The 25,643-nt window shown below is 37.5% G+C and overlaps 1 protein-coding gene across 4 annotated transcripts; it reads left to right on the forward strand.

The window, feature by feature from the left end:
- The first annotated feature begins 669 nt into the window (after positions 1-669).
- Positions 670-20,943, forward strand: LOC132115434 (ELMO domain-containing protein 3-like). Of its 4 annotated transcripts, XM_059523911.1 has the most exons (14): positions 814-1,156; positions 1,916-2,303; positions 2,430-2,619; positions 15,597-15,668; positions 15,772-15,852; positions 15,938-16,007; positions 16,099-16,161; positions 17,229-17,317; positions 17,418-17,541; positions 17,932-18,054; positions 18,176-18,306; positions 18,400-18,476; positions 19,237-19,364; positions 20,318-20,943. In XM_059523911.1, the coding sequence occupies exons 3-14, from the start codon at positions 2,584-2,586 to the stop codon at positions 20,560-20,562; spliced, it is 1,239 nt and encodes a 412-aa protein (XP_059379894.1). In that variant the 5' UTR covers positions 814-1,156; positions 1,916-2,303; positions 2,430-2,583; the 3' UTR covers positions 20,563-20,943. The 4 variants fall into 4 exon arrangements, with proteins under 4 accessions (XP_059379892.1, XP_059379894.1, XP_059379891.1 ...); XM_059523909.1 differs by lacking the exon at positions 814-1,156 and adding an exon at positions 670-777 and having other exon boundaries at positions 1,916-2,619; XM_059523908.1 differs by having other exon boundaries at positions 1,916-2,619.
- The last annotated feature ends 4,700 nt before the right edge of the window (positions 20,944-25,643 follow it).

The following is a 25,643-nucleotide window of genomic DNA, read 5'->3' on the forward strand; positions in this document are numbered from 1 at the left end:
CATTAAAATGCACAAACTCATGTTATTTCTTATTTACATGATGCAGGCATGTCAATAAAACCTGTAAACTCTCATACATCCTGCAGTTCCTCTACGAGCCCCAGTTCCGGAAGCCTTGATGTATCTCTCAATTTATGGGCACTTCATGTTGTTAATGATAACAAAATGGAATATATTTTCTCTCTCTATCTCTCTCTCTCTCTCTCTCTCTCTCTCTCTATATATATATATATATATATATATATATATATATATATATATATATATATATATATATATATATATATATGGTAAAATATTATGCTATTTAAATCAATGTGATGAATGAGTTTGGTCAAAAGTTATCAAATCCGAAAATAGTCTGATTATATTACCTAAAATTTGTAATGTAATTTATTACGTTACTAACAAAATTTTTTGTCATGTGATTTGGAATCAGTAACAGACTGCAATTTTCAAGTAATCTACCCAGCTCTGTTTGTTTGTTTGTTGTTAAAATAGGAATATATTCCATGTACAATCTTAAAAATGTCATGAAATGTAATAATTATAGAATAATTAAAAGTTGTTAAAATTAAATACTGCTGTCACTGAAATTGTATTTTCAAATATAATAAATACATTTTAAAAAAAAAACTTTGGATAGTGACTGAAGGGCTCCTATAGTACCGGAAGTCTATTTACAGTAGAAGAACCACAATTCCCAGAAGGCGCCGGGGTTTTCAGTTACTGTGGAAGGGGGGAAGGGAAACTGAGATTGGAGGGAGAGAAACTGAGGTAAAAATTACAACTCATTTTTAATACGTATCATTCTAGCAGCGACACATTTGCGTAATTAGCGGTTAAGAAAGCAACGCTACACTGATAGCACGTTTTGGTGGGTTCTGTGTCGTAAAAGACTCAATACAGGCAAGTTAGCTAAGCTAGAAGCGAGAGTATATAAAGATTGAGGCAGTTTAGCTGCACAGACGCTTCAGCACTTACTGACTGCTCTGTGACAGTAAGTAACCATATTTCGAGCAGAAATCACTACAGTAACAGCAGGTCTTGAGTGCAGAGGTAAACGCGAGCTCTTCGACTCACTCGTTGAACTTGAAGGGAATGAGGAGGAGGGCTGAAACACACCTTTATTTGCGGCAGAAATAACTGTAATTATGTGAGTAACGTTAAGTTTGTCAGTTTCTGTTGGTCTGTATCATTATTAGCCGTCAGGTAAATCTCCTTTGTTCAATACATGCAACTGGATTCGCGGTTGCTTAAGTAAAACACGTGTAACGTTAAATGAACGCTGTCGTGTCTCCATAAAGTGTTTAATGTATCTTTTGTAAAGCTGTTTGACAGTTCACTGGATGCTGTCATAATACATTCATACTGTGTTGCATCTGGAGCTGAGGTTTCATATCTGATATCCAGTTCAGCGTTAATTATCGATTAATACTTTGGCTTTTAAATCGTCTGTCTTTTATGTTTATCATTATTATTATGTTTAGTTAGTTCAGGTTTCGTGAGTCAGGATGTAGATGACGTCACCTCCCAGCCTTTCTCTGCTTATGCATGCATTAGATTCAGTTATCCGTCGTATAAAGACTGGCTGCACATTAAAGGCATTAAAAACGAAAGGGAGCGTTTGAGATGTCATCTGTGGTGATTGATGATCGTATTTCAGGTCTCCATTTATTTCGATTTCAAAGGGATGCGGTCTTGATCAGGTGACGTCATGCTTCTCGGATGCTTGCCGATTTTCTGTGCAGCACTCCGTTGCATTGCTCCATAATGAAATCTGGAGAGTGCATGCCTGCCTTTAAATTGTGCACTCGTTGATGTTTGTATTGCATATGCATTTTAAAGTAGTAATTGCAATTAGATTATTATTTCATTTGCATAACTCTAATACTTACGATTTTCTATCCTACAGAGACTCATTCAGATGTTGTCGGTGGAAAGCCACGGAGAGTTTATGAAAAGACGCTTACTATCCCTCCAAGCCATCAGTAGACTCCCTTTTTAATGACAGACCCTTGTAATAACCATCCCGTCCTCCCAAGTCTGAATTTCGTTCTGCTTTCATTGAGATTTCATCAGAGATTTCGTCTTCAAAACAGAGCACTGACAGCTTCATCACTGCTGTACCCAATCTGTTTGTGATTTCTACTCCATTTGCAACGCTCCAGTCTCACATAAGTGGACTTACAGCTGGCACAGGCCCTGTACAGTTAGTACTCGACGGACTTGAGAAATCCATCTCCAACAAGGCCGTCACGATTCACAACTTGCTGCACGATCCCACTAGAAACTAACCTCAGGTCTGTTACTATTCAAATTATGCTTCTGCTCCTTGGCCCCAACTCTGTTTCTACCAGCCCCTCTCTGAATCTCCAGAAGCGGCACAGTTAAACAATGCACTACTGAAAGCTCTTCTGCTGTTTTAGTCTTGATCCACCATCCATTGTAGGACCAAGAGCAGGTGCTTCTGAAAGCGTTCCAAGTGCCAAGAACCATGAGTGTCCAGTGGGCATTGTTTACAATTGGTCTAGTCCACAGGATGGGTGGACAGTAGGGACAGCGAGACGGTGGACCCATGTCATGGAAGGGGTTGTTGCAGTCGCAGTACATTCAGAGGTATGTATGACATCCCTACCTAGAGTACTTTTATACTGCATTACACTCCCACAGGTTAAAAAAAAATCACAAATTAGATCTGCTCAATATCCCAGCCGTTCAACTAGACAACAAGAGTTGTCAATGAGTGATTAATTGAATCATTCATTCAAATGATTAGTTCAATCAAAAATATTAATTTGCGCAGAGCTGATCCTCCCTATACGCAAAGTATACATGTTTTGTAGGGCCCCTTAAACTAGAGGGGGTGCCCTTGCTCTCAACGATTATTTAAAAGCTACATAACATAGACAGTTTCACCTAATCTCATGTTAATCTTGAGTACCTAAAGAGTAGTACTGCATTCTTCATTTACATTACATTTACATTTATTCATTTAGCAGACGCTTTTATCCAAAGCGACTTACAATTGCTATGTATGTCAGAGGTCGCACGCCTCTGGAGCAGCTAGGGGTTAAGTGTCTTGCTCAGGGACACATTGGTGTCTCACAGTGGATTCGAACCCGGGTCTCTCACACCAAAGACGTGTGTCTTATCCACTGCGCCAACACCACCCCCACATTCATATATCCAAAAAGTCTTAAGTTTTATCATATTTGTAAAAGAAAAATACAGCTTTTCGATTCTTTCCGGAAAAAGCTGAGCTCCTGGAGGCATGCCGTGGGCGGAGCTATAATACTGATGTTTCGTGTTGTTTCCATTAACATATATTCAATTATGTGCTGATTTCCAAAAAAATACAATGCAATGCAAAAATACGGATGTAATTGTACTTACATGAATGGGGTCTTTTATCACAGGGATGGCTCGGATGTTTTAATAGCAAAAGATGTGCAAATCCAGCATCGACTTGGGCCTCGTTTATAAAACATTCATCACTCAAATGACCAGAACACACAAACGCACTTGATACACTCCAGTTGCTGCCCCAGAAAAACAAACTGCATCCACTGTTCATGTAACGCTAGGTTCTTTGGGAAGCTGAACACAGTAAACTTTCCCTCACATCCAAAAACGCATATATTTTGAACCATTGGAGGTTGGTTAAAGCAGCGGTCCCCAACCTTTTTAGCGCCAAGGACCGGTTTAATGTATTTTTACGGACCGGCCTTTAAGGTGTGACGGAAAAATACAACAAAATAAAATTATACGACTGGCATAAAAACTGTGGTATATTGTCAATATAATAATAAACATGAATCCACTGTGTATTTGTATGCAACTTTATTAGCAGCGTCCTCATAACATCACACCAACAACATAACATGAATAACATCCTCTCTGCCCCTAACGCTCACTGACTCTGGTCGCTATGGTGACATTTAAACATGCCTTAAAAAATATAAGATACTGCAAAAATCCACCGCTCCCGGCTCTACTGGTCCAATCAGTGCAGGGCTGTGCCACAGTGTTGTTTTGTGTCGAAAATGTAAAAAATATATATAATGAGCGAGTACATCATGAATCCATTTTCCAAACCGTGTTTTTGTCTTTTCATTAATCACTACAGTACCCTTATAATAAGTGTTTATATTCTGACTATTTTAGTCTGGTTGGGGTTGGCAACGCTGCAGAGTAGCACAGTACCTGCGGGACTCGCCATAGATGTAAACAGAGAGAAGTAGCTCTGGCTACAATGTTCTTCCGCCAGACGCAAGCGCCAAAAGTTACCGACTGCAGCTTTAATGTAAGTTATTTATTCTTTCTTGTGCGGCCCGGTACCAAATGACGCACGGGGGTTGGGGACCGCTGAGTTAATGGACACATGAAATGTTATTGCATTTCCCTGCTGAATGAAAAAACCCTCTAAAACCAGCCTAAGCTGGTTGACTGATTTAGTTGTTCATCCAGCCCGGTCTTTGCTTGTCAGAAGGCTGGTTTTAGCGGGGTTTTGACCACTTCCTTTGCTGGTCAGGCTGGGAGACCAGCTGGAACAACCAGCTAAATTTAGGCTGGTTTTAGCAGTTCTTTTTATGCAGTATAGACTAATCATTATTAGTAATCGTGATTATAATTTTAATCAAAATAATCGGGGTTATCAGTTTAACTTTTATCGTGCAGCCCTAATTTAATATTAGTTTCGGTTTTGGTTTTGGCCAGCGTTTATGAAAACACGAATGTTCCTTTTCTTAATGCGCTGCACTGTTGCAATTTCTATGTAACATCCAAATCAGTCAAAACATGTAACATGACTGTCATATACCGTCTCTTGCCGTTCTTTCTCGCTACTATAAAATGAGTTAAATTCGCACTGAGCCGCAAAAGAGACAATTTCCCAAAGTGCTTTCCGTGTGTGAAATTCGAGACAAATATTGAATGGACAAATATTGGCTACTTTGCGCTTTGTATATGTCAAAATGTCTGTCTTGGTAAGTTTTCAAATAGTTTTTATTAACAATTCCCCCCTCCCCCTTTCCCTCCTTCCCACATTGCTGAGGGCTCCCAGAAGTCTGGGATCGTCTCTGAATTTGCGAGTGATATTTTTGCTGAGATCGTCACTGGTGACTAGGTGTGGCACTGTTCAACTTTTTCACGGTTCGGTTTGTTTCACGGTTTTAGAGTCACAGTTTTGGTACAGTTCGGTATGTGCTATGTTTATGGAAAAACTATACTTTCTAATAAAACAAATTAAAAAAAGAAGAATATTCTATCCAACTACAAGCAACACCACAAATAAATACAATAGAGTAAAGACTTTTTTTTTTGTTTTTTTTTAGGTAGGTCTAGAATAAATGTTTAGGTACAGAAATTGAATAAAGTAATCAAATGTAAAACAGCATTGCATGTTGGACTGTATAAATTAAAGAAGATCCTTTAAAGTTACAAAAGCTTTTGAATCAAGAGCAGTGAGTGATTTCTTCGTTGTTGCTGTTCGATTAATATAAAGACTGTCACTTTAAGAGAATGCACACAGTGGCCTACGTTCAGTTTTTTGTTTTTTCCAGGGTTTTTTTTTTTTTTTCATCACTGCTTTTATAATGTTTGGGAAGCCAGAATGCGCATGCATAAACAGAAACATATATTAACTGAACCCAGTTTGTTTTACGTGTTATTTATAGCAAACCATATTACAGATGTTTGTCAGATTTAAGTTGAACCGTGGTCCCAGCCCGTGCTGAACCGTGTGTGGTGAACCGAACGGTTCCGGGTTTTTTTCTGCGAACCGTGCCACCCTTACTGGTGACTATATAAATTTATAGGGATGCACCGGTTGACCGGCCATAAATCAGAACCGGCCGGTTTTTCCAGTCTTTTTTCGGCCGATTTTTCCGGAAGTGCGCTCGCGTGCACAGACTACATTGTAATGGTTCGCTATGACATTTGTGTGGAAGTATTTCGAAATCTGTGCGCAGGACACGGGCAGCCGATCAGCACTGGAAATGCAGAGCTTCATGTCTGAGGCACAGATAGCAGGAAGCGAACAGCTGTTGGTGTACTGGCGCACAAATAAGAGTCCCTTTTCTGCGCGCACTGAAGCTGCGTGAGCGTATACTGTTCCTGTTCGCGCCCTGAACACGAGTAGACCGTGAAGAGATGTTCAGATCAACTTCTCACGTGTTGGATGAGAAACGAAACGGACTAAACTGACAAAACTGAAATTTTTTTTTTTTTTTTTTTTTTTGTAAAGTAGAACTTGCATACACATTTGAAAAGCCAGAAGTAAACGTCAGTTCTGCATTAGGATGATTATTTTTATTTTACCTTGATATTACATAGACTTAATTTGATTTAAATATCACCTGCTGTAGCACACTCAAAAAAGTGTTTCATTCATCCAATTAAATATTTTTAGGGTAATGATTCACATCTATATTTTTTTACTTGAGACAATAAATTATTTAGTTTTCATTGGCTCAAGTAAAAAAATATAGATGTGAATCATCACCCTAATTTTGATGAATGAATGAAATGAAATACTTTTTGCATCTTTGTTTTATTCGCACCAACATTATTTGATTTTAACATTTTGGAATCAATTATTTATATAGCATACTTTTAAAGACCTTTTTTTTAATTTAAAAGCAAATGTAAAAACTAAAATACTGAATGCTGATTAAGAAACATCTTATTGAATGTGTGTTGTTTGGATTGTAGAACTATGCAGTTGTTGCCTTTAATTTCACATGGTTACAGTTAATCTTTTAATTTAAGGCCAGTTCTCTGTAGTTTCAACCCAATTCAAAAACAAAAGCTAAATGCTGATGTCTGTACCATCTATGTTTGTATTGAATGTAGGCTACTTACTGTGCAGTTACTGCTGTTAATTTCAGATGGTTACGGTTATTGTTTTCAATTGCCAAAATCCAGTTTGGCCTATTAAATACCAAATAAACATCTTGTTTATGCACACTTTCCTTCTTTCTTGTTTGTTGCTTAAAGATCATTTTTTAAAAAATCGGTATTGGAATCGGCCATGAAAAATCATGATCGTGTTAAAATTGTAAAAATGTAAAATGCCTTTCGCATGCGATTGCATCTGTTGTTATGTTGATGTAATAAACTGAGAAAATGCACATCGAAGTTTTAATGAAACAAACACCAGTACTGATTTCACACCTGCTAAACGCAGCTCCAGTTGTGCAGCATAAGAGAGAAATGTGAAGTAAAAGTGCAGACAAGCAGTGGCTACTTCGTGTACAACTGGAACAAAATACAAGCTGTCAGCTTTGTGGACATTAAAATTATTGTTAACAATTCTCGTTTATAATTGATACTGATATGGCTTCTTAGTCCATCAGGGGTCGGCAACCTACAGCATATGTGCCAACAGTGGCAAGCAGAGAGATAATCACTGGCACGCGAGAAATAGGAAAAACTGCATACTACCCTACATTTAGAGGTAATAACTTCTCATAGTCACACAGCCTGTTAGGAGCTATAAATACTATTAAAGTGTGGGAATTTGTGCTAGTTTACAGATGAACGCACAAACGCTGCACATACTAGGCGCTTCAGATCAAAGCCTCAGCGGTCTAACTCATAGCTCATCAATGTCAAAATGACTGAGATGGCCAATCAAATCAAAGTAGGCGGAGTTTACTGTTACAGTTTAATGTTAAAGAGAGCGAGGTAAGATGAAGCTGCAAATCATTTAATATTAGTCAACTTTTAATAATACATTTTACAATAGAAATGTTAAATGACCTACAGCTATATCCAGTGATGAAAAAATTTCTCAAATATGGCCATTTTGAGAGAGAGAGAGATGTGTAAATTGTCTGCGTCTGTCTCTCTCTACAAATAATGAAGCGATTCTGCCCCCTTGTTGTTGAGAAATATTATGTAGAGATTTAGTATCGACTAATAAAATGCACCACTGACAAGTTTATGAGCTTCTGAATGTTACTTTTTCGCACAGCGAGATCTCAGACAGAGACAATTTATAAGAGACATGCCACTTCCTCAATCCTCAATACAACTATATAAGGAAAACCCGTAACGGCAAAGATGGCGGTTATATGCACACGTCCCGCCCCTCCCGCTGGAAAGCCAATCATCTGCTTTTAACAGTCAAGCCTGGAAACATTTAAGCCTATCGTCTGGTTCCACTGACGTATGCGCACAGTTGAGGAACCCTTGCACATGCGTAGTAAAAGTATAACCTGTGGGTAAAAAGTCGTTTTAAACCTTATTTTGAGGCAATGGCATCAAAATTTTACAGCGATTTTTATAATATTTTACTGCTGTTTTTATACATGCAGTTTTTATGTCCCGGTGACCAGTGAAAGGGCAGTTCTGACTCTATGCCCATTCATTTAGATAGGAGCCTGGTCTTGTTAGTCTGAAATAGCTGCCCGGAGGCATTGCCAAGATGTCGGCCGAGTGGCATGACTTGCCTAAAATGACTTTGTCTCAGATCTCTGTGTGCGAGTGGTGTGTGTGTGTTGCACAGTGGTTAACCAGAAAAATAAAAAATGGCACATCATGCCGAAAAGGTTGCCGACCCCTGGTCTACATGCTGTGAACTGTTAATGTGTGAGGTTCATATTATTTGTAGTAGAGGTCGACCAATATATTGATCGATCGTCGTTTAAATTAACGATCAATTAATAACCTTAATGCTGCAAAATGCATCTGCAGCGGTATTATTATGTGCAAAAGCCACTTGGAAAAAAGCTTTCTCACTCGAATTAAAGGGGTTTTAGTCTGAATAAAATGCTAGTAGCAGGACTGTAAAATTAATAGATGTCATTATGATCATTTGATAAAATGAAGAGCGCGCCATACGTTTGAGATCATTTTACTATGTTGACTGTTTCCCGTCAAGGAGACCACTGAATGCGCCTCTTTAAATGGTTTCGTGGTGCTCGTTGTTGTATTTTAACAACCGTTCCTCCGCTCGCCATGACCACTGAGTGTGGACTGAACATGCGCAACTTTTTTTTTTTTTTTCATAAATCAATCAGATATTGATCAGAACGGATCAATGATGATCCGTTGCACCACTACTATAGTTTCATTTGAAAACATTGCAGTTGCATTTTAAAATACAACAATGAGCACCACGAAACCATTTAAAGCTAAAGAAACTTGTAAACCACATAACTGGCAACAATAAACTTTTATTTATTTACCTCAGAATAACCATTCGGTGTCCATAAGCTCATTATTCAGCTTGTAAAAATAACTATCAAGAAGAGCATTTAGCTTAATATATGTGCTATATTGCATATTCATAGTTTTGCTTAACCTGTTTTCTAAATGATAAGAAAGAATGCAAGGAGCTAAAGATAAAAATACGTTTGAGATCATTTTACTATGTTGACTGTTTCCCGTCAAGGAGACCGCTGAATGCGCCTCTTTAAATGGTTTCGTGGTGCTCGTTGTTGTATTTTAAAACGCAACTGCAATGTTTTCAAATGAAACTATAGTAGTGGTGCAACGGATCATCATTGATCCGTGATCCGTTCTGATCAATATCTGATTGATTTATGACAAAAAAAAAAGTTGCGCATGTTCAGTCCACACTCAGTGGTCATGGCGAGCGGAGGAACGGAGGAGCTTGAACGCCCCGCGCATTTTGGCTCAAGTCAGTGCTCAATAAATGATGATAAGTTTAGAAATGTTGTGCATCCACTTATTATTAGTGTGACATTTTAGCATGCAAAAGAAGGGGAAAACTTCAAGATATTGGCCCTAAAAATCGGCAGCACATATCGGCCATCGGCTGACCCTGACCTCTAAACATCGGCATCGGCTATAGAAATCCCATATCGGTCGATCTCTAATTTGGAGCACACTTGCTGTCCAATAATCGCAATAAGCTTTGTGCTCTGTTACCTTTTAAAAAACAAAGCAATCAGCTTTAAAATGTGGCATGAGCAATAGTTTTAGCGCCTCAGTTCAAGCGGCATGTGAACCCATCATATCTTTCTCTTTACTACTATAGGACAAAATAAACATGAATGGACATCAAAAGGTATATGAGAAGATTGTCCAACTTACTGAAATATCTCATGTAATCACTCATTCAGTGTTTCAAACTGCGGAAAATGTGTAAAGCTTGTAAACCACATAACTGGCAACAATAAACTTTTATTTATTTACCTCAGAATAACCATTCGGTGTCCATAAGCTCATTATTCAGCTAGTAAAAATAACTATCAAGAAGAGCATTTAGCTTAATATATGTGCTATATTGCATATTCATAGTTTTGCTTAACCTGTTTTCTAAATGATAAGAAAGAATGCATGGAGCTAAAGATAAAATTCAACACCTCCTATATAATTTTATGATGGATGTGTAGAGGACCAATGCCAGCATTTATAGAATGCATTGAGGAGGAGCCCAAACTACACTCAAGGGCCAAGTGATGCTGAAATAGTCTAGATTCTGTGTAATAAACAATCATTTGTGACTGTAAATAGTTCTCAATTTGGAAAAGGCATTTAGTGAATGTCTTTAAGTGAACCTTAGTTCCCAGGACATCTTCAAGATGAATTAAAATGCTGTAAAAGGAGGGAAGACATTAAGGCATGACTGTATGACTGAAATGTTAAGGTATTTGAAAAAAGAAAAAAGAAAAAGAAAACACGTTTATTCTGTGGCACTAAAAAATTATTTGGCACCTTTTTTTGTTTCTTATAGAAGCCTATAAGATTCTTATAGAATCTCATAAATATTGAAACCCATACAGGGATATTTTTGCTTTCATACTGTAGCCGCACTGGGTTGTACATTTTAATTAAATCAAATGATATATAGGGAATTTTAATGATTAATCAGGAATATGATTAATATATATATCTCATATGATAGTTACATTACAATTATTGAAGATGAAAAGTAGGTCAATTGTATATATCAATAACTCATTACAAGGCACTGTAATTTACTCATTAATATGCCAATATTCCATTCTTCATATCAATTATAGTGATATCTCTTACTGTGAATTACCGCAAATCAAACAGTGGTTTGTCCAGCAGCCGTAAGATTAACTTATCAACTTTCAATAAAGTTATCACTTCTTATAATTCAAGGAAAAATATTCTCTGGCCATGAAAACATTCTCCTATCATTATGAAATTTCAGTTACTGAAAAATAAAAGATGAGCTAAAGATCAGACATTTCATTGACTCGTGATGTGAGCGTTTTAGACAGAAGCAATCATGAATATATATTGTTTTTTAATAATTGAACTAATAATACATCAAACTACAAATCAAACAGAGTAAATACGCATACGACAATACAGACAGTAAACTTTGTACAAGACATAACGGAATCCAAATGAGGGAGAGAGAGAGAGAGAGGATGAGAGAGAGAGGTAAGTGAATAGGCGCGATCACAGAATTACGCGCTCAGTTATGCAAACTCACAGACAGTAACCCTTGAAAGACAGCAACGAATCAAATGACCTTGAAAAGGTAATAGACAAACTTTAAGCAGCATTTAAATCTCCATAGAGGAGGATACTTGCATGTGGTCTCTTTGTGATTGGGCGTGTTCTCTCGTATCTTCCGGGGCTGCTGCGGACTCGCGCAATATTTGAAAGGTCCAACAAACGCAATGATCCAGAGTTCGTCTCCCTCATGGGGAGAGGCGAATAGGGAATAGGTGAATAAACTTAGTAAGTAAAAGAAACAAAAACAACGGAGATGAAAGCTCCCAAAGGAGCCATGAGAACGGCTGAGACGATAGAAGAGTGGGGACCAAGAGCGCGACAAGAACCAGAGAGGACGGAACTTCCTGGGTCAGTTCTACTTATGGAGTGACTGGTTCACGCCTCTGTTTGCGCGAACAACCAATGAACGTCCATGATCAGAAGCGGGAAAAACGTTCCTTTGTCTCTGGGGAAACACCCACTCCTAATAGGTTATGGCTTATCGGATTTCAGCAGTGATATTCTAGCAAGTTCGTAATTCCAGATTAATACATTTTTCATTAATTTCCTTTATATTATATAAGTGAGTCCGTCAAAGCATGACGATTAAACAGATACCAAAAATAACATATATAACTGATAGAAACACGACATTACATTCATATGCAGAATTACACACATTTAAAGTTTGATTAACACACGATAAAATTGTAGATACTCCAATTTGTGATTATGGAAAACATCTAATGCACCAAAAAAAGCAATACTCAGTACATCTTAGTAATACGATGACGAAGGTAAAGAACGTTAAGGAAGGTTTGTGTGTATGTGCTGTATGTGTGTGTGTGTAATGCGCTGTGGAATGTGTGGTCGGTTCGTTTCTCCTTTGAGGCTGCTCACGTGACTGGAATTTATCATCCAGAGTGTCGTAAATAATTTAAATCCAGCCAGGCTGGCGCCAGGCATTTAGTTTAGAGAGAGTTGGGTTTATATGCCTGAGTTCAAAATCTACAAGCTTTGGGTTTTCATTGTTTTAGATTCAACGAACCGTGATTCATTAGTTCAGAACCAATGAATCACTGAACTGCTCATCCGCTACAATACCTTGAATTGAGGCATTCTAACTGCATTCCAATAAGTTTCATCACAGTGAATGCTTTTGTTTTTTGTTTTTTTTTGCAAACTGAGTGAGATACTTAAAAAGTCAGCTTACACATTGTTAAAACAACAATTACGATATTATCATAGACAATAATTAAAAGTTAAATAAAGCACTATTTTAGTTTTTGTTCTGTATCCATTTGAAAAACTATAGGTTAATTAATCTTTATCGGCCAGTGTGGTCCATCCTAGTTATCGGTATCGGCAAAATCCAATATCGGCTGACCTCTAATCACGATACTTGTGTCAGGAAACAATATTACTGCGATTTTTAAATATATTGCGATATTCTGCGATATATTGCGATATTACAGTTCAACTTGAACTTGTACAAAAAAGTTGTTCTAAACCTAACAGGTGTGACACAGCTGCTATACCATCCTTTACACCTCCTCTCTTTGTTTTACCCTGGGAGCAAAGAGCACAGAGGGAATTTCACAACATGGCAACTACACTGACAAGGGAAATCTAGTCTAAATTATAAGCACTGTACACTGCAAATAATTTAGCCTGTTTGTTAGTGCAGTATTGAAGTGTTTCTGTCTGAAACTTGGCAGATGTGGTGCCTTGTTATACATGAAAGTACACGGCACTTACACAAATTTGAATTGTGTGCACTAAAAGAAATGTGCACAATTGTGAATAGGGCTGCAACTAACGATTATTTTGATAATCGATTAATCTGTCGATTATTTTTACGATTAATCGGTTTATGTACTTATATTTTAGTTTTTCCAATTTTTTCCCCAAGTAAATTATTAATAAATGGTCTTTATCATTCAGCATAGATTTAAGAGATTTTAACCATTTTGCACTGTCATATCCTCATCAAAAATATACCTGGAGTTGTTTTATTGTGTTAGTAATCCTTTGTCGAACTCTTCTGCAATCAGAACACTGACCCATACTCTAGCAAATTTCACAAGGAGATTTCAAATAATGTTTTCACCATGTCAATCCTTAGGGCTCCTAAAGTAGTTTAACATCCCGAACAAAGCTTATTAAGGAATCTTTCAGAACATATTTTCACGAAGAATAAGGATAAAACAGAATAAAATTGCAGTGCATTGTATTTTATTATATACTGGGAAAAAGCTTTATAGCTTTTGCTGTGAAATTGTAAACAATCCTTCAAAAAAAGTGCCAATGGCATGAAACCAGAATGGAACTCACATTTTAAAGTAAAATCCATCAGAAGGTTGTCCAGAAAAAAAAATAGGACACACACAAAAAACCTGCTGTGTGAAAAAGAGCAGTGAATAATACTTAGAAAAAAAAGTGCATTTCAAATATCTACATTTACCTCTCTCATTCAGTCATAATTAGGCTGCACGACTGAATTTTGAACTGGTAAACGACAAACTGATCACAGAACATGTTTGTAAAGCTTTAAATGTTAACTGTTAAAGCAATGTTATCAGCTTTTACGACTAAACATTTGCAAACAACATTGTACTGGAGAATCTGCACAAATGAAAGTCTTAGGGGCCATTCACAAATCGCGCCTAAAAACGCGTGGAAAACGCTAGGCGCACCGCTTTCTCCTCCTTTCCAAAGCGCTCGCGCAGAAGCGCCCCTGAGGCGTCTGCCTTTGCTAAGCAACCTCCTTGCTCTCTCCTTGAAGACGCGGAAATTTCAGCAAAGGATAAATGTATTTGCAGCTCAAAAAATCGCTTGCAGTAGCTCTGCTACTAAACTTATTTCAAAATGGAAATCCATATACAACTATGATCAGCTGTTCCTTTCATCTTGACTGAGCTTTTAACGTTGTTACGGGAAAGGATGAAGCTGATTGGTTAGTTCTTGTCACATGACCCGCGGTGCGGTTGCTGCATTCTGAAAAGTTGAAATGTTTTTAACTCGATGCGGTGCGGTGTTGGAAATAACGAACTTGAGCGCGCAAAAGACGCGATATGTGAACGTCCCCTTAAACAGTGCAGTAGTGCAGAGTTTACAGGTTACTCTTCTTTTTTTAAAGGCTCAATGTAAAGTACTCCCACATCACGCTGAATGCTGCAGACATAGACATCATATGATGTCTATGGCTGCAGAGACGCTGTTCGGGAAGCACGTGACATAAAACAAGGCCAGCTATTGGCTATTCGCTACTTCTCCTGTTGTACTGGCTGAGTAAAACCTCCGGTGGCTCATTACTGCCACACTTTGGTCACCGCAGATTTGAAATATGCACGAAATGAGCCGCTTACGGCAAATAAAAGTTATTTAGCAACGAATCGATGACTAAATTAGTTGACAACTATTTTAATAATCGATTTTAATCGATTAAATCGATTCGTTGTTTCAGCTCTAATTGTGAATTCAGTTTGCAGTTTAAATTGGATGTGCTTCAATAGAATTAGTTTAAGATTAAGTCTTACGTTTCAAATGCAGTTTAATTCTAAACATTTGTGGTAGCTTTTCAAAAACATAAGGTAAGGAATGATATTAGCAACAAAAATATTTTGAGATATATATTTATTTATTTTACAGTGTTTCCTCTTGGATTTTTTCACATCCTCCCTTTGGTGGTTAAACCTCCCCACCCGAGAATCATGTGAATAAATTCAGAATTGAATTTATTTTAACTAAAAAAAGACAGTAAACAGTAAATAATAAAATAAGAACAAATGTGATGCAGTACATTCAAAAGGTTCAAAAAGGTTTGTTTCTCCCATCACTAGCTAAAAGTCACTTGAATGTTTAAATGTGCAAGACTTAAAAGCTTATTTGTTGTCATTGCTCATTATGTTGTCCGTCATTTACGTTATAAACGCAGAATTATGCGCAATACCTGTGCCTAAATTTAAGCCCTGCTCGGTCTCCTCCGCTAATTCCTCGACTGTGAATGATGGTGAGTGGCGTCACTATGATGTTACTGAGAAGCTGAAATGGTGGCGGTGATGATTTTTTTGTGTGGCGCGCCGCCACGGCAGAATGAATGTAGCAGAAACAGTATTATATATGTATTTTTGATTTCTTATTTTTAGGGATTGAATGGTTATCCACAAGAACGTAAACTGACAGAGGATCTCACCAAGGGGCACCTCAAATGCACAACTGTGAGAACACACTGCTAACATATATTCAGTGAAACCAGGTGTTGTGAATATCTGCATGCATTACGGTTGCTTCCTGTTGATGTCTTTCATATTTTTTATATAGATCCTAAATGGACTGACTCCAGCTAATGGCATCAAAGACAATGGCAGCTTGAATGGCAACCCTTATCTCAAAACTGTCCCAGTGGGTGTTTCACTAACAGTCACGTGATGTTCTGTGTTCCTGGTTTGAATAGCGATGGTAATGGTGTGAATTTTTGGTTGTGTAGATCTCAGCGCTGAAACAGAATGGACTTTTACAGTCTCTGGCAGCAGGAGGCAATCAGACTAAAACAGAAGGTAAAGACTTCATCACTCTGACACATTGTTGCACAGAAAGATGTCAGTAGTTCAACAGTTCAACAATGTATGTGTCTTCTTGTCTGTCTAGAGGTGAGCTTGGAGGTGGAGCGAGCACAAGAGGAGTGGGATGCCCTGGAGAGCATCCAACCAGGTGAGACCAATTACCTTGTCACCATGGAAACAACATCCTGTCAGCATGGATACTGAGCACATTACGTCACCGTGACTAAGCATACGCCCCTACCCTGGAGAGATGGCATCACCTCTTTGGCTAAGATAGATGCATTATGTCATTCTGAATAATTGGCTAAAAAAATGTATTATCTGTGCATCTCTAAATTAAACTCTAATTTAAAGGAAGGAAAACTAAAACTATTTTACATAAAATGTTTGGCAGGAACTTTCAGACTTATACAATCAAACCAAAAATTATTCAGACACCAGATATTATAAATTGATTCTAATAGATTTTGAAGTTAGCATGCTGCAAAGCTAACAGTCAGCTTGTCAGGCATGAAGCAGGTCACATTTCTTGAACTGTTTCCCTGTTTTCACGGCTTTCCGTGTTTTCACTGTTATACAGCAGGAAGCGCTATTACACATCTTCTGAAAGAGTACTGAATGTCTGGATCAAAACACAGTGAAAAAGCAGCAGAAACAAGCGATTGCATATGTAAGCAGATGCATATGCAAAATAAAGCGATCATCAAACATTAAACAGCATTTAAATCAAAACTGCCTAAAGTTACCGATTGAAATGGCAATCCATGAAGCGCTATAGGACTGTGCAAGCATTGGGGGTGTTGATGGAAGCAATCTACTCCATCAAATATTTTTTTAAATACAAAAATACCGTTTTATCTATATCTTTTCAGTATTTTGGTGTTCAAAACCTTTTTGACATCGACTTATAATTACTGCAAACACATGGTTAATCCAGACATTTCTTAAGATAATTTACGCACTCGTAATTTACTCGTCTTGCTCCGTGTTTGACAGAGGCAGGTAAGCAACATGCAAATATGAAAATGGGGCTTAGCAGAGGATCAGTTCCACACAACTAGTCAGAAATTATGTTAAGTTTCACAAGCCTTCAGTACACACACAAAAAAGCTTCATTTTGAAATAACCAACGCTGTATTCTGATTTTCCAGACTGAACCATGTTCAGCAAATATGCATTGTTTGGTAATTTGTCAGTAAACTGTTTTTCTTGTAGTTTTTGCAGAGGATCTCACTCCATCACCGCTGATCTCCTTCAATGAGGCTTTGCAGCATTTTCAGACCTCTGATCTTGGAGACTTGCTTGTGAGTTATTATAAGTAACTACACTATGACTACATTCACACAGCAGAATAATATGGCTGACTCACTTTCTTTTTTCTTGATACTTTCTCTTCACTATTAGAAGAACATTCAGCCCACCATTCCCAGGACTGGATTGGCCGCCATCACCCATTTCCTGTTCGGTCCTCCACGGCTACACAAAGACCTTGTAGAGGAGAGAGACTTAGTCTTTGCCATCGCACAGTGTGAGTAAAACATATGAATTGACAAGTCAAGTAGCTACATGCTTTGTTTCAATGGCTACATTCATCTCTTTAGTAAGACTTCTAATGGATATCTTTTCAGTGTTGATGAATCAGTTAAAAGGGCATAAAATGTGTTTTTAGATCTTTATATTGTATTCCTGGAGGTTACCCTTTGTCAAGAAATGACAAGGTCCTGGACAAGAAGTTGTGCAGCATGTTCCGTTAGGAAGGGCTTGATCCCTCTGATGTTTTGCAATGCAAACCTGCTTGATCGTGCTGTCCTTGCATCCTTGATTTTCAATTTCAGGACCCCTTTAAGTTGTTCAGACGGCTACCAGAGTAACTGCCTAAATGTCTTGTGTGTGATGTCTGTGTTTTGTGATTCTGTAGGTTCTCTGGATAATGGCCAGTCAGTCCACATGCGTGTACTCCAGACCATCTACAGGAAATTGACCTGCACTCGAGCTGATTGCCCTCGCTATGGACCACACTGGGAGAACGTGGGCTTTCAAGGTACCTCAAATAAGTTTAAAGATCAAAACAAAATAATCAGTAATTGATTATTTTCATGATCCCATGAAATATAAGTCAGCCGTTTGTAATATTTGTTTTTGCGTGTCTTTTATACTTCCAGGTGCAGACCCTGCTACAGATCTGAGGGGAACTGGTTTTCTGGGCCTGATGCACACGCTCTACTTCGTCATGGACCCAGAGATTCTACCACTTGCTAGAGAAATCTACAAACTCTCTCAGCATCCAGTCCAGGTGATGCAAAACAGTCAGATATATACTTGCTACATTTTATAAAAAATTGTTAACATTTACCATAACATTTGTTTTCATTTTTAACACATGCAGAATTTTCCCTTCTGTGTGATGTCAATCAACATGACGCGAATTGCCCTGCATGCTCTCAGGGAGGAAGTGCTGTCCAAGTAAGTAATTTCACAATCATATGAAATTACAAATTTTTCCTTTCTCTGAGTGTTACAAGCTTTTGATGCATAAAGAAGATCTGTAAAGTTGCAAAGTCTCAAATCCAAAGAGATATTCTTTATAGAAGTTAAGACTCGTCCACACCCTCCTAAAACAGAACAAATGTTCAAGTGAAGAAAGAAGCCGTACCTTTTATTCCTGTTGTGTGTTGTTGCTGCTGCTGTCCCCATGTCGTATAGACGCTGTGTGTTTCTCAAACCCACCCGTCCGCCTCTGCTCACTCAAGCTGTCCTCCACTCACTTCACTAACTCCAGGCCGCGGTGTGTGACGCTGTTTCATTGAGAAAGCAAAACTACTTTGTTTGTCCTTCCAAAAGTGGACACGACTAGAAATCATGTTTATATCACTTTTATAATAGGTTTTATGTTTATGTCTCATCGGTTTTATGCGTTTAAATCTACGCGTTTCAGGAGGTGGGGCATAGAGGAGAAAAAACTATTGTACAGTATGTGGAAAATCATGTTTTTTTTTTTTTTTTTTTTATTACTTTAAACCACATAAACACGTATCATTACACCAAATGTTTGTTTTTTGTTTGTTTTTTGCATCATCATATGACCCCTTTATCAGGCATTTATTTTGTACAGTGTTGATTACATACTGTCAAGCTTTGAAATTATTTGGGTGTATTTGCCCTCAGTCTGAGGTATCAGCTGTAACCTTTCATAACCATTTTGCTGCTTTGTGATGTCATATAGGGAGTGTAACCGAAGGCAGCAGGTCGTGGCAGTGCTGAACGACTTTTATGTTGCAACGTTCCTGTACCTCTATCAGGTGTGGAAGAGCCAGCAGAAAACCATCTCTGACTCCGGCCATGTACTCAAAGGTGACATTTCAGCTACAAATTTACAGTGTTTTGTATTTTTTTTTTGTGACTTTCAGCATTGATTTGAATTGACACTTTCATTTGGTCAAAATCATTTGAAAGTGCCATGATTTACTTAAATTTTTTACCCTTAAATACCATTTAATTAATGCTAGTAAAGGTTTGCAGCAAAAAGTATTTCAAGCTCTCAATTACCCCTAAAATGAAACAAGAAACTGTTTCTTTAAGAACTGTTTCTTTAATTACATTTTAGCAACTGTATCAGATGTTGAGATTCTAACAGTATTATTCAAGTATAAAAAATACTACAGAAATTAAATAATCAATTGTAAAATTAAACTCTTTAGTCTTCACTCTATGAATTAAACTAATGACTCACTATGTCTCCATTAATTAATGCATGTTACTTATTTATTGTTTATATATTTTAAGATATTGAAAGGTACTTAATTGCAGTTAATTACTTTTTTGCATTTTAAAATGATTATTAACTGATACAGCAAATCCATTTTTTTAGTTCAATGCATTGGCAAATTTTGTAATCAGTGCATCAAGAAATTAAATTAATTGTTGCACCCTTAGGTGAAATGCAAAAGTGAGTGATCATGTGCGAATGTCCTCATGATGGTGATGTCACCTTGCCTTGTTTTTCAATACCATAAATTGTATAGGTCCGGGTTGTCCAATCTTTTCCTTAAGAGATCTACCATCCTGCAAAGTTCAGCTCCAACCCACACTTGAACCAGCTAATTAATCTCTTCAGTAGATCTTGATAAATGCAGACAGCTGTTTTTGGAGCAGGACTGGAACTGAAGTCTGCTGGTAGGTAGATCTCCAGGAACAGGATTGGGCAGCCCTGGTGTAGATGAACTGGATTAAAAGCTTTGTGTTTAACATTAGAGTGTATAAATGAAAAAGCCTGTCCTTGTCTCTTTCTGCTCTGTGATGCACAGAAGTTGAGCTCTTCGCTAAGAAGAACCCCAAGCAGATTCTCAAACGTCTCGAAGGTTACCTGAAGGAGAGACGTGTTGGGACAGGACACCGAACATCACCTGACTCACTATCGCATAGCAACCCTTCACCTGGTGACACTGGGTCTCGAGCAGGGAGTCAGGGCGGGAAGGAGAACAAAGAGATGAACTTCACCGGAGTGTGTGAGCTGCCACCTGAGATGGAGGGCGAAGCAAGACTCATCTGAGAGGCCGAGAGGGATTCGATTTGTACAGTCTCAGCTATCTCTTGTGCTCTAAGTTTGTTGTTCTCTCTGTTTCTTTGTTTCTTTTCTGTCCTTTCATGCTTAAGTACACTCAGAGACAAGTCTGTTGTAACTGTAGTTGCTAAAAATATAAAACTATATTTTTTCTGTTAGAGTACCTATTGGCTCTTCTATGAAAAAGACTAAATTTAGTTGCCAAGTTGAAAAGGAGAATCTCAAAATTAACTGCCTCAGTGGCAGCAGTTGTTTTGAACTTGTCAAGAAGAAAGAGACGCAGTTTACAGGCCTCAAGGGTGTGCAGTTGGAGAGGAGATGGCTGCAGAAGCCAGCCAGCACCTTACCCACTAATGTGGTATTGAGTGAGAGTGACTTCCTGTGTGTGATGGCCTGACTGTTTAGACATGTATTTGATGGACTCTAGTCTATTGAAAGCCTTGTGATCCTCGTGGTCATTCGAACATGTTCACTGTGATGGAGGCCATGTTCAAGAAAGTTGGCAGAGTTTATATTGATGTTGGCTCTTTACTCTGGAATGGAATGAGGTATCAAAACTTTGGATGGAACTAGCCTCAATAGGCCAACGTTTTTAGAGAGATAAATGTCACAATATGATTCAGAGACTGTTTGACATGTTTCTGTTGCCAGGAACTCTTCAACAAGAGCCTGAGGTTGTAAAGTCTAGGCATATTTTTAATGGGAAAGTGCATTTTAGTGACCAGTAGACAAAAATGTATTGATGTTTGAATATCTATTTTGCAGTTCAGTTACAAGTCTAATGTTGACACTTGTAGACTCTTTGCTATTAACTGAATTATCAGCTAAATTTATTTAACTGCTCGAGCTTAAATTAGGGCAGTAATCAAAATTTTAATGTTATATTTGGAGGTGTAGTTATGATTGTCTGCATGAAGCAAATCCTACATGTTTCCTTTAATGATAGCAAGTAGATTCCAGTTTTAAGTGGTCATAACATGACTGTGAACATGTTGACATGTTGTGGACGAGAATGAGGATGATGTAAAAAATATGCTGGATCATTTCTGGGGGCCAGTTGCATAAACTTAGCCTCTTTGCTAAGACGGTGTCTTAAGGACTAGTCTGACCAACTAGCAGTTAGCCGAGCTGTCTTATTTTTTGGATTCAACATAGACAAATCTAAGTTTTTATGTAACAGAATTAAATGCATATGACCAGTCTTAAAGAAAAAAATTGAAGACTAACTTGTAAGACTAGTGTAAGTCTTTTATGCAACCGGTCCCTGGTATCCCGGACGAGCCCCCGATTTATGTTCAGAATCCTGGTATGCCAGAAATAGTCCTAAAAAATTGTTATTGGTTACTTGTTAAGACATCACATTCTTAAGATGTCTACTAGCTTGTCCTGAGAGAATAGATGGTGCATTTTAATCTGTTGAAAAGTGATTAGATTGTTAAAGCTCCCAGAAGCACTTTTAGCAATGAAAGTGTGTAAACATATTAGGGATAACTGTGTCTACAAGACATGGCTTAAATAAAACATTAGCCAGGAAGCTGCAGGTCATTTAAACATTAAGGCATATATAACCTAACAAATGTTTCCTTCAGAGTTGCACAAGACACGTTAAAAACTTAAATGGCAAGAAGTCACTCTTGTTAACTTTCAAATAACATTCAAATAGAAATGTGAGACCAGTTTATAGTGTAGTCAAGTTAACAGTGAGACTTGTTGATTTAGCCTAGAATATTTTGTTTGCTGTCAAGACAAATCATGTCAGTGCAGAAAATTTTTGAGAGTTTGATGTATTTTTGTCATTTGCGTCTTGTTCTCCCTAGTCCAGGGCCAATAAAGATGAGGGTTGCAAAGGGGTGGAAAAATTTTCATAAACTTTCAAAAAGTCCCTGGAATATTCCAAAAAACCCAGGAAAGTTTCCAAAATTTCTGAAATGTTTCCGAAATTTCCTGGACATTTCCCACCTTTTTGCAACCCTAGTTGCAACAGTCATTTAAATTGACGGTGACCTACTGTACATTTGGGGAAAAAAACTTGATGGGAAAAGTCTTTTCTCTCCCTTGGCAACCCTATTCTGCACTCTCGTCTTGTTAGCATGTCAGGTAGCGCTAGAGATGTAGCATCCAGGAAATTGTTGTTTTAATTCCTTGTTGAAAAAGCTTGTTAATCTAACTTCGTATGGTTGCATATGTTCGTCTAAGTTACCTAGTCCAAAGTGTTGTTGTACAATATGAGTACAGTGTGTTCTGTATGTTTCAGGTTTAATTTTACCCTCTTATTTTATTCTTTTGTAGTTTTTATTTTTCCTAAACGACACATTAATATAAATACTCAGTGGATGTATATTAGAAGTCCTGTCACTTTAGCCAATTTAATTTTATATAAAGCAGAGTAGTATTTTATAAACTTGAGTAAGAGCAAAGCATGATGGAAAATGAATGTTTCAATACAAAAGCAAATCACCTTTTCATGGGTTATTTACTAGTTTGGCTGGTTTGTGTTTAGTTTGGATATGCAGGTTCAACACTTTCATAGTCCATCTATATATCTGAGTGAATTCAGTGCAGTTCAGTGCTGTTGTTAACTCCACGGCAAGCATTAATGTAAAGTTTCATACCCAGTGTTTTGTGATCCACATTGACCTGCTGAAAGCAACGTTAACACTAAGAAAGAGTGAATTTTGATGTTGCATAGTAGTATGTCAGCTGATTTCAGTGTCAGATTACCTGAGACAAGGTGGAAAGCACACATTTATTTCCTTCTGTTTTAGGATAATTTAAGCTGTTGTGTGCAGTTACTTCTCAAAAGTGTGTTTCTGTTATGTTTACTAGTTGCTTATGAACAATCATACTTACAAATCGAGCAATCATCCATAACCCTGACCATGATATTAGCCTGGTTTGGCACCTTTTTGTGTATATTTGTGCACAATTAGTTGCTAAGTGGTTGTTTTGCTGTTTTGTTTTTAAAGGAGAGGGTGGTCTGTATGTGAGATGACTATTAAAGTGTGTGTGTGTGTGTGTATATATATATATAAATATATATAACAAATGATTGTAACAGTATGATTGTTACCGGGGCATATTATGCATACCTCAGGCTTCAGGCAAATCTCTTCTGGGCAGACGTTTTATTGAGGACAGCCATGATCCCATGTCGTAGCACAAAATGGTGTGGTGTCTCTTGCAGTAATCTACCTAGCTTGGGAATGTACTGTATGTATATGTATGTACACTAATGCAGCACTGCAAAATATCGACTTCTACAGTATATATTTCTATAGCCCATGTTTGTGAAAACTGTAGTCTTACACGCTGAAATGCAACAGAACCTTCGCTGGAGAATGTTTTTAACAATCTTAATGGTTTGACGTCAAAGCAAATCAGACGGATTTGTGGCCTTTGGTATTTGCTGTGCTTTTGTGAATGGATTTTTGCAGTTACAATATGTCAAAAACGATTCACTCTACTATGGCACAATGTAACAATATTTGTTTGGACCAAAAGGAGCATTTGTGGGTTTGAAGCTGGTTTGAAGCTCGAGGTCTTTTAACGAAAGATCTTGCCATCCTTATATGTTAGGATCTTTCTGTTTTGATTTTCCCAGTGAGCATTCCACGATACTTCATCTGTCTGGCCCACAAATGCTGAAATGTATTTCTGGAGAAAATACTAACCCATGTGTCAAATTTGGTTTATTGAGTTGCCCTGAATCAAATTACAAATATCCTGCACTTCATTGAATGATGCACCGTTATTGTCTGTTTGATCCTTCAGAGCATTTTATTATATCTGAAACTTGATTGTAGAATCCCTATTTTATAATGAAAATATATTTCAGAATATATGCGGTGGTACAGTGATGTATCGTATGAAGAGTAATAAATAAATGCAACTTAAAAAATATTTGTCATATTGTAATTATTTGCATGTGCAAATAATTTTTTTTTTTAACCAATTATTTTAAACTGGTCATCATAGTGATCGTTCTAGAATTTTAATAGTGTGGAATGGCCATCAGAGGTCAGTCTACTGTAACAGCTGATGCAATCTGACTAGCATATGCTGTCCTGCACACAGTGTGTTGTAGAACACAGATTTCCACAGATTTGATGGAAATACCATTATTCTGCAGTTTCTGTGCATCTACTTGTTTATTATTTTTAATTAATTGAGCGATACATTCACCTTCCATATTCTCTGATTTGATCAATTGTCCATTCCACAGAATTCAACAGATTCTTCACTGAAAACCACATAAAATTCCTCTGGACCTGTGTATAAAGAATGTTTTTGTTTTTTTGCCAATATTATTTAACAGTGAACACAGCTTGGAGTAATCTCTACATATAACAGTTATATAATATAGAGTTTTATATATAAAATAAAGTTTAAACATTGTATTAAACAAGTATCATCCACCAAAGCACACACACAATCTTCCTAGACTTGAACTCCTGACCCAAAAACTAAATCTCACTATGACCTTTGTTTTAAAAGTCCACCAAAACATCAGTTTGTTTTCTAACTTAAAAGGGTTAGCTCATCCAAAAATGAAAATTATGTCATTAATAACTCACCCTCATGTCGTTCCAAACCCGTGAGACCTCCGTTCATCTTCGGAACACAGTTTAAGATATTTTAGATTTAGTCCGAGAGCTCTCTGTCCCTCCATTGAAGCTGTGTGTACGGTCTACTGTCCATGTCCAGAAAGGTAAGGAAAACATCTTCAAAGTAGTCCATGTTTGGACAATTTGTTGAAGCATCAAAAATACATTTTGGTCCAAAAATAACAAAAATTACGACTTTATTCAGCATTGTCTTCTCTTCTGGGTCTGTTGTGAGCGCGTTCACGACGCTGCTGACGTGTTTTCTGGTGCGCCCAATAACAAAGATAACACATCAGCAGCGTCACTGCAGTGTTGTGAATACGCTCATTAATTACTGACATAATTTTCATTTTTGGATGAACTAACCCTTTAAAGGCATAGTTCATCTCAAATAAAAAGCTACTGAAAATGTACTCCCCCCTCAGACCATGTACAATGTAAGTGAGCTTTTTTCTTCATCAGAAC

This window comes from Carassius carassius, chromosome 34 (assembly GCF_963082965.1).
Source record: "Carassius carassius chromosome 34, fCarCar2.1, whole genome shotgun sequence".
In the NCBI taxonomy this organism is placed as follows: Eukaryota; Metazoa; Chordata; class Actinopteri; order Cypriniformes; family Cyprinidae; genus Carassius; species Carassius carassius.

Coding starts and splice junctions, on each gene's coding strand:
- LOC132115434 (XM_059523909.1), top strand. CDS start 2,584: ATGGAAGGGGTTGTTGCAGTCGCAGTACATTCAGAG. Junction 2,620..15,596: donor CAGTCGCAGTACATTCAGAG/GTATGTATGACA, acceptor TCTTATTTTTAG/GGATTGAATGGTTATCCACA. Junction 16,008..16,098: donor CAATCAGACTAAAACAGAAG/GTAAAGACTTCA, acceptor TTGTCTGTCTAG/AGGTGAGCTTGGAGGTGGAG.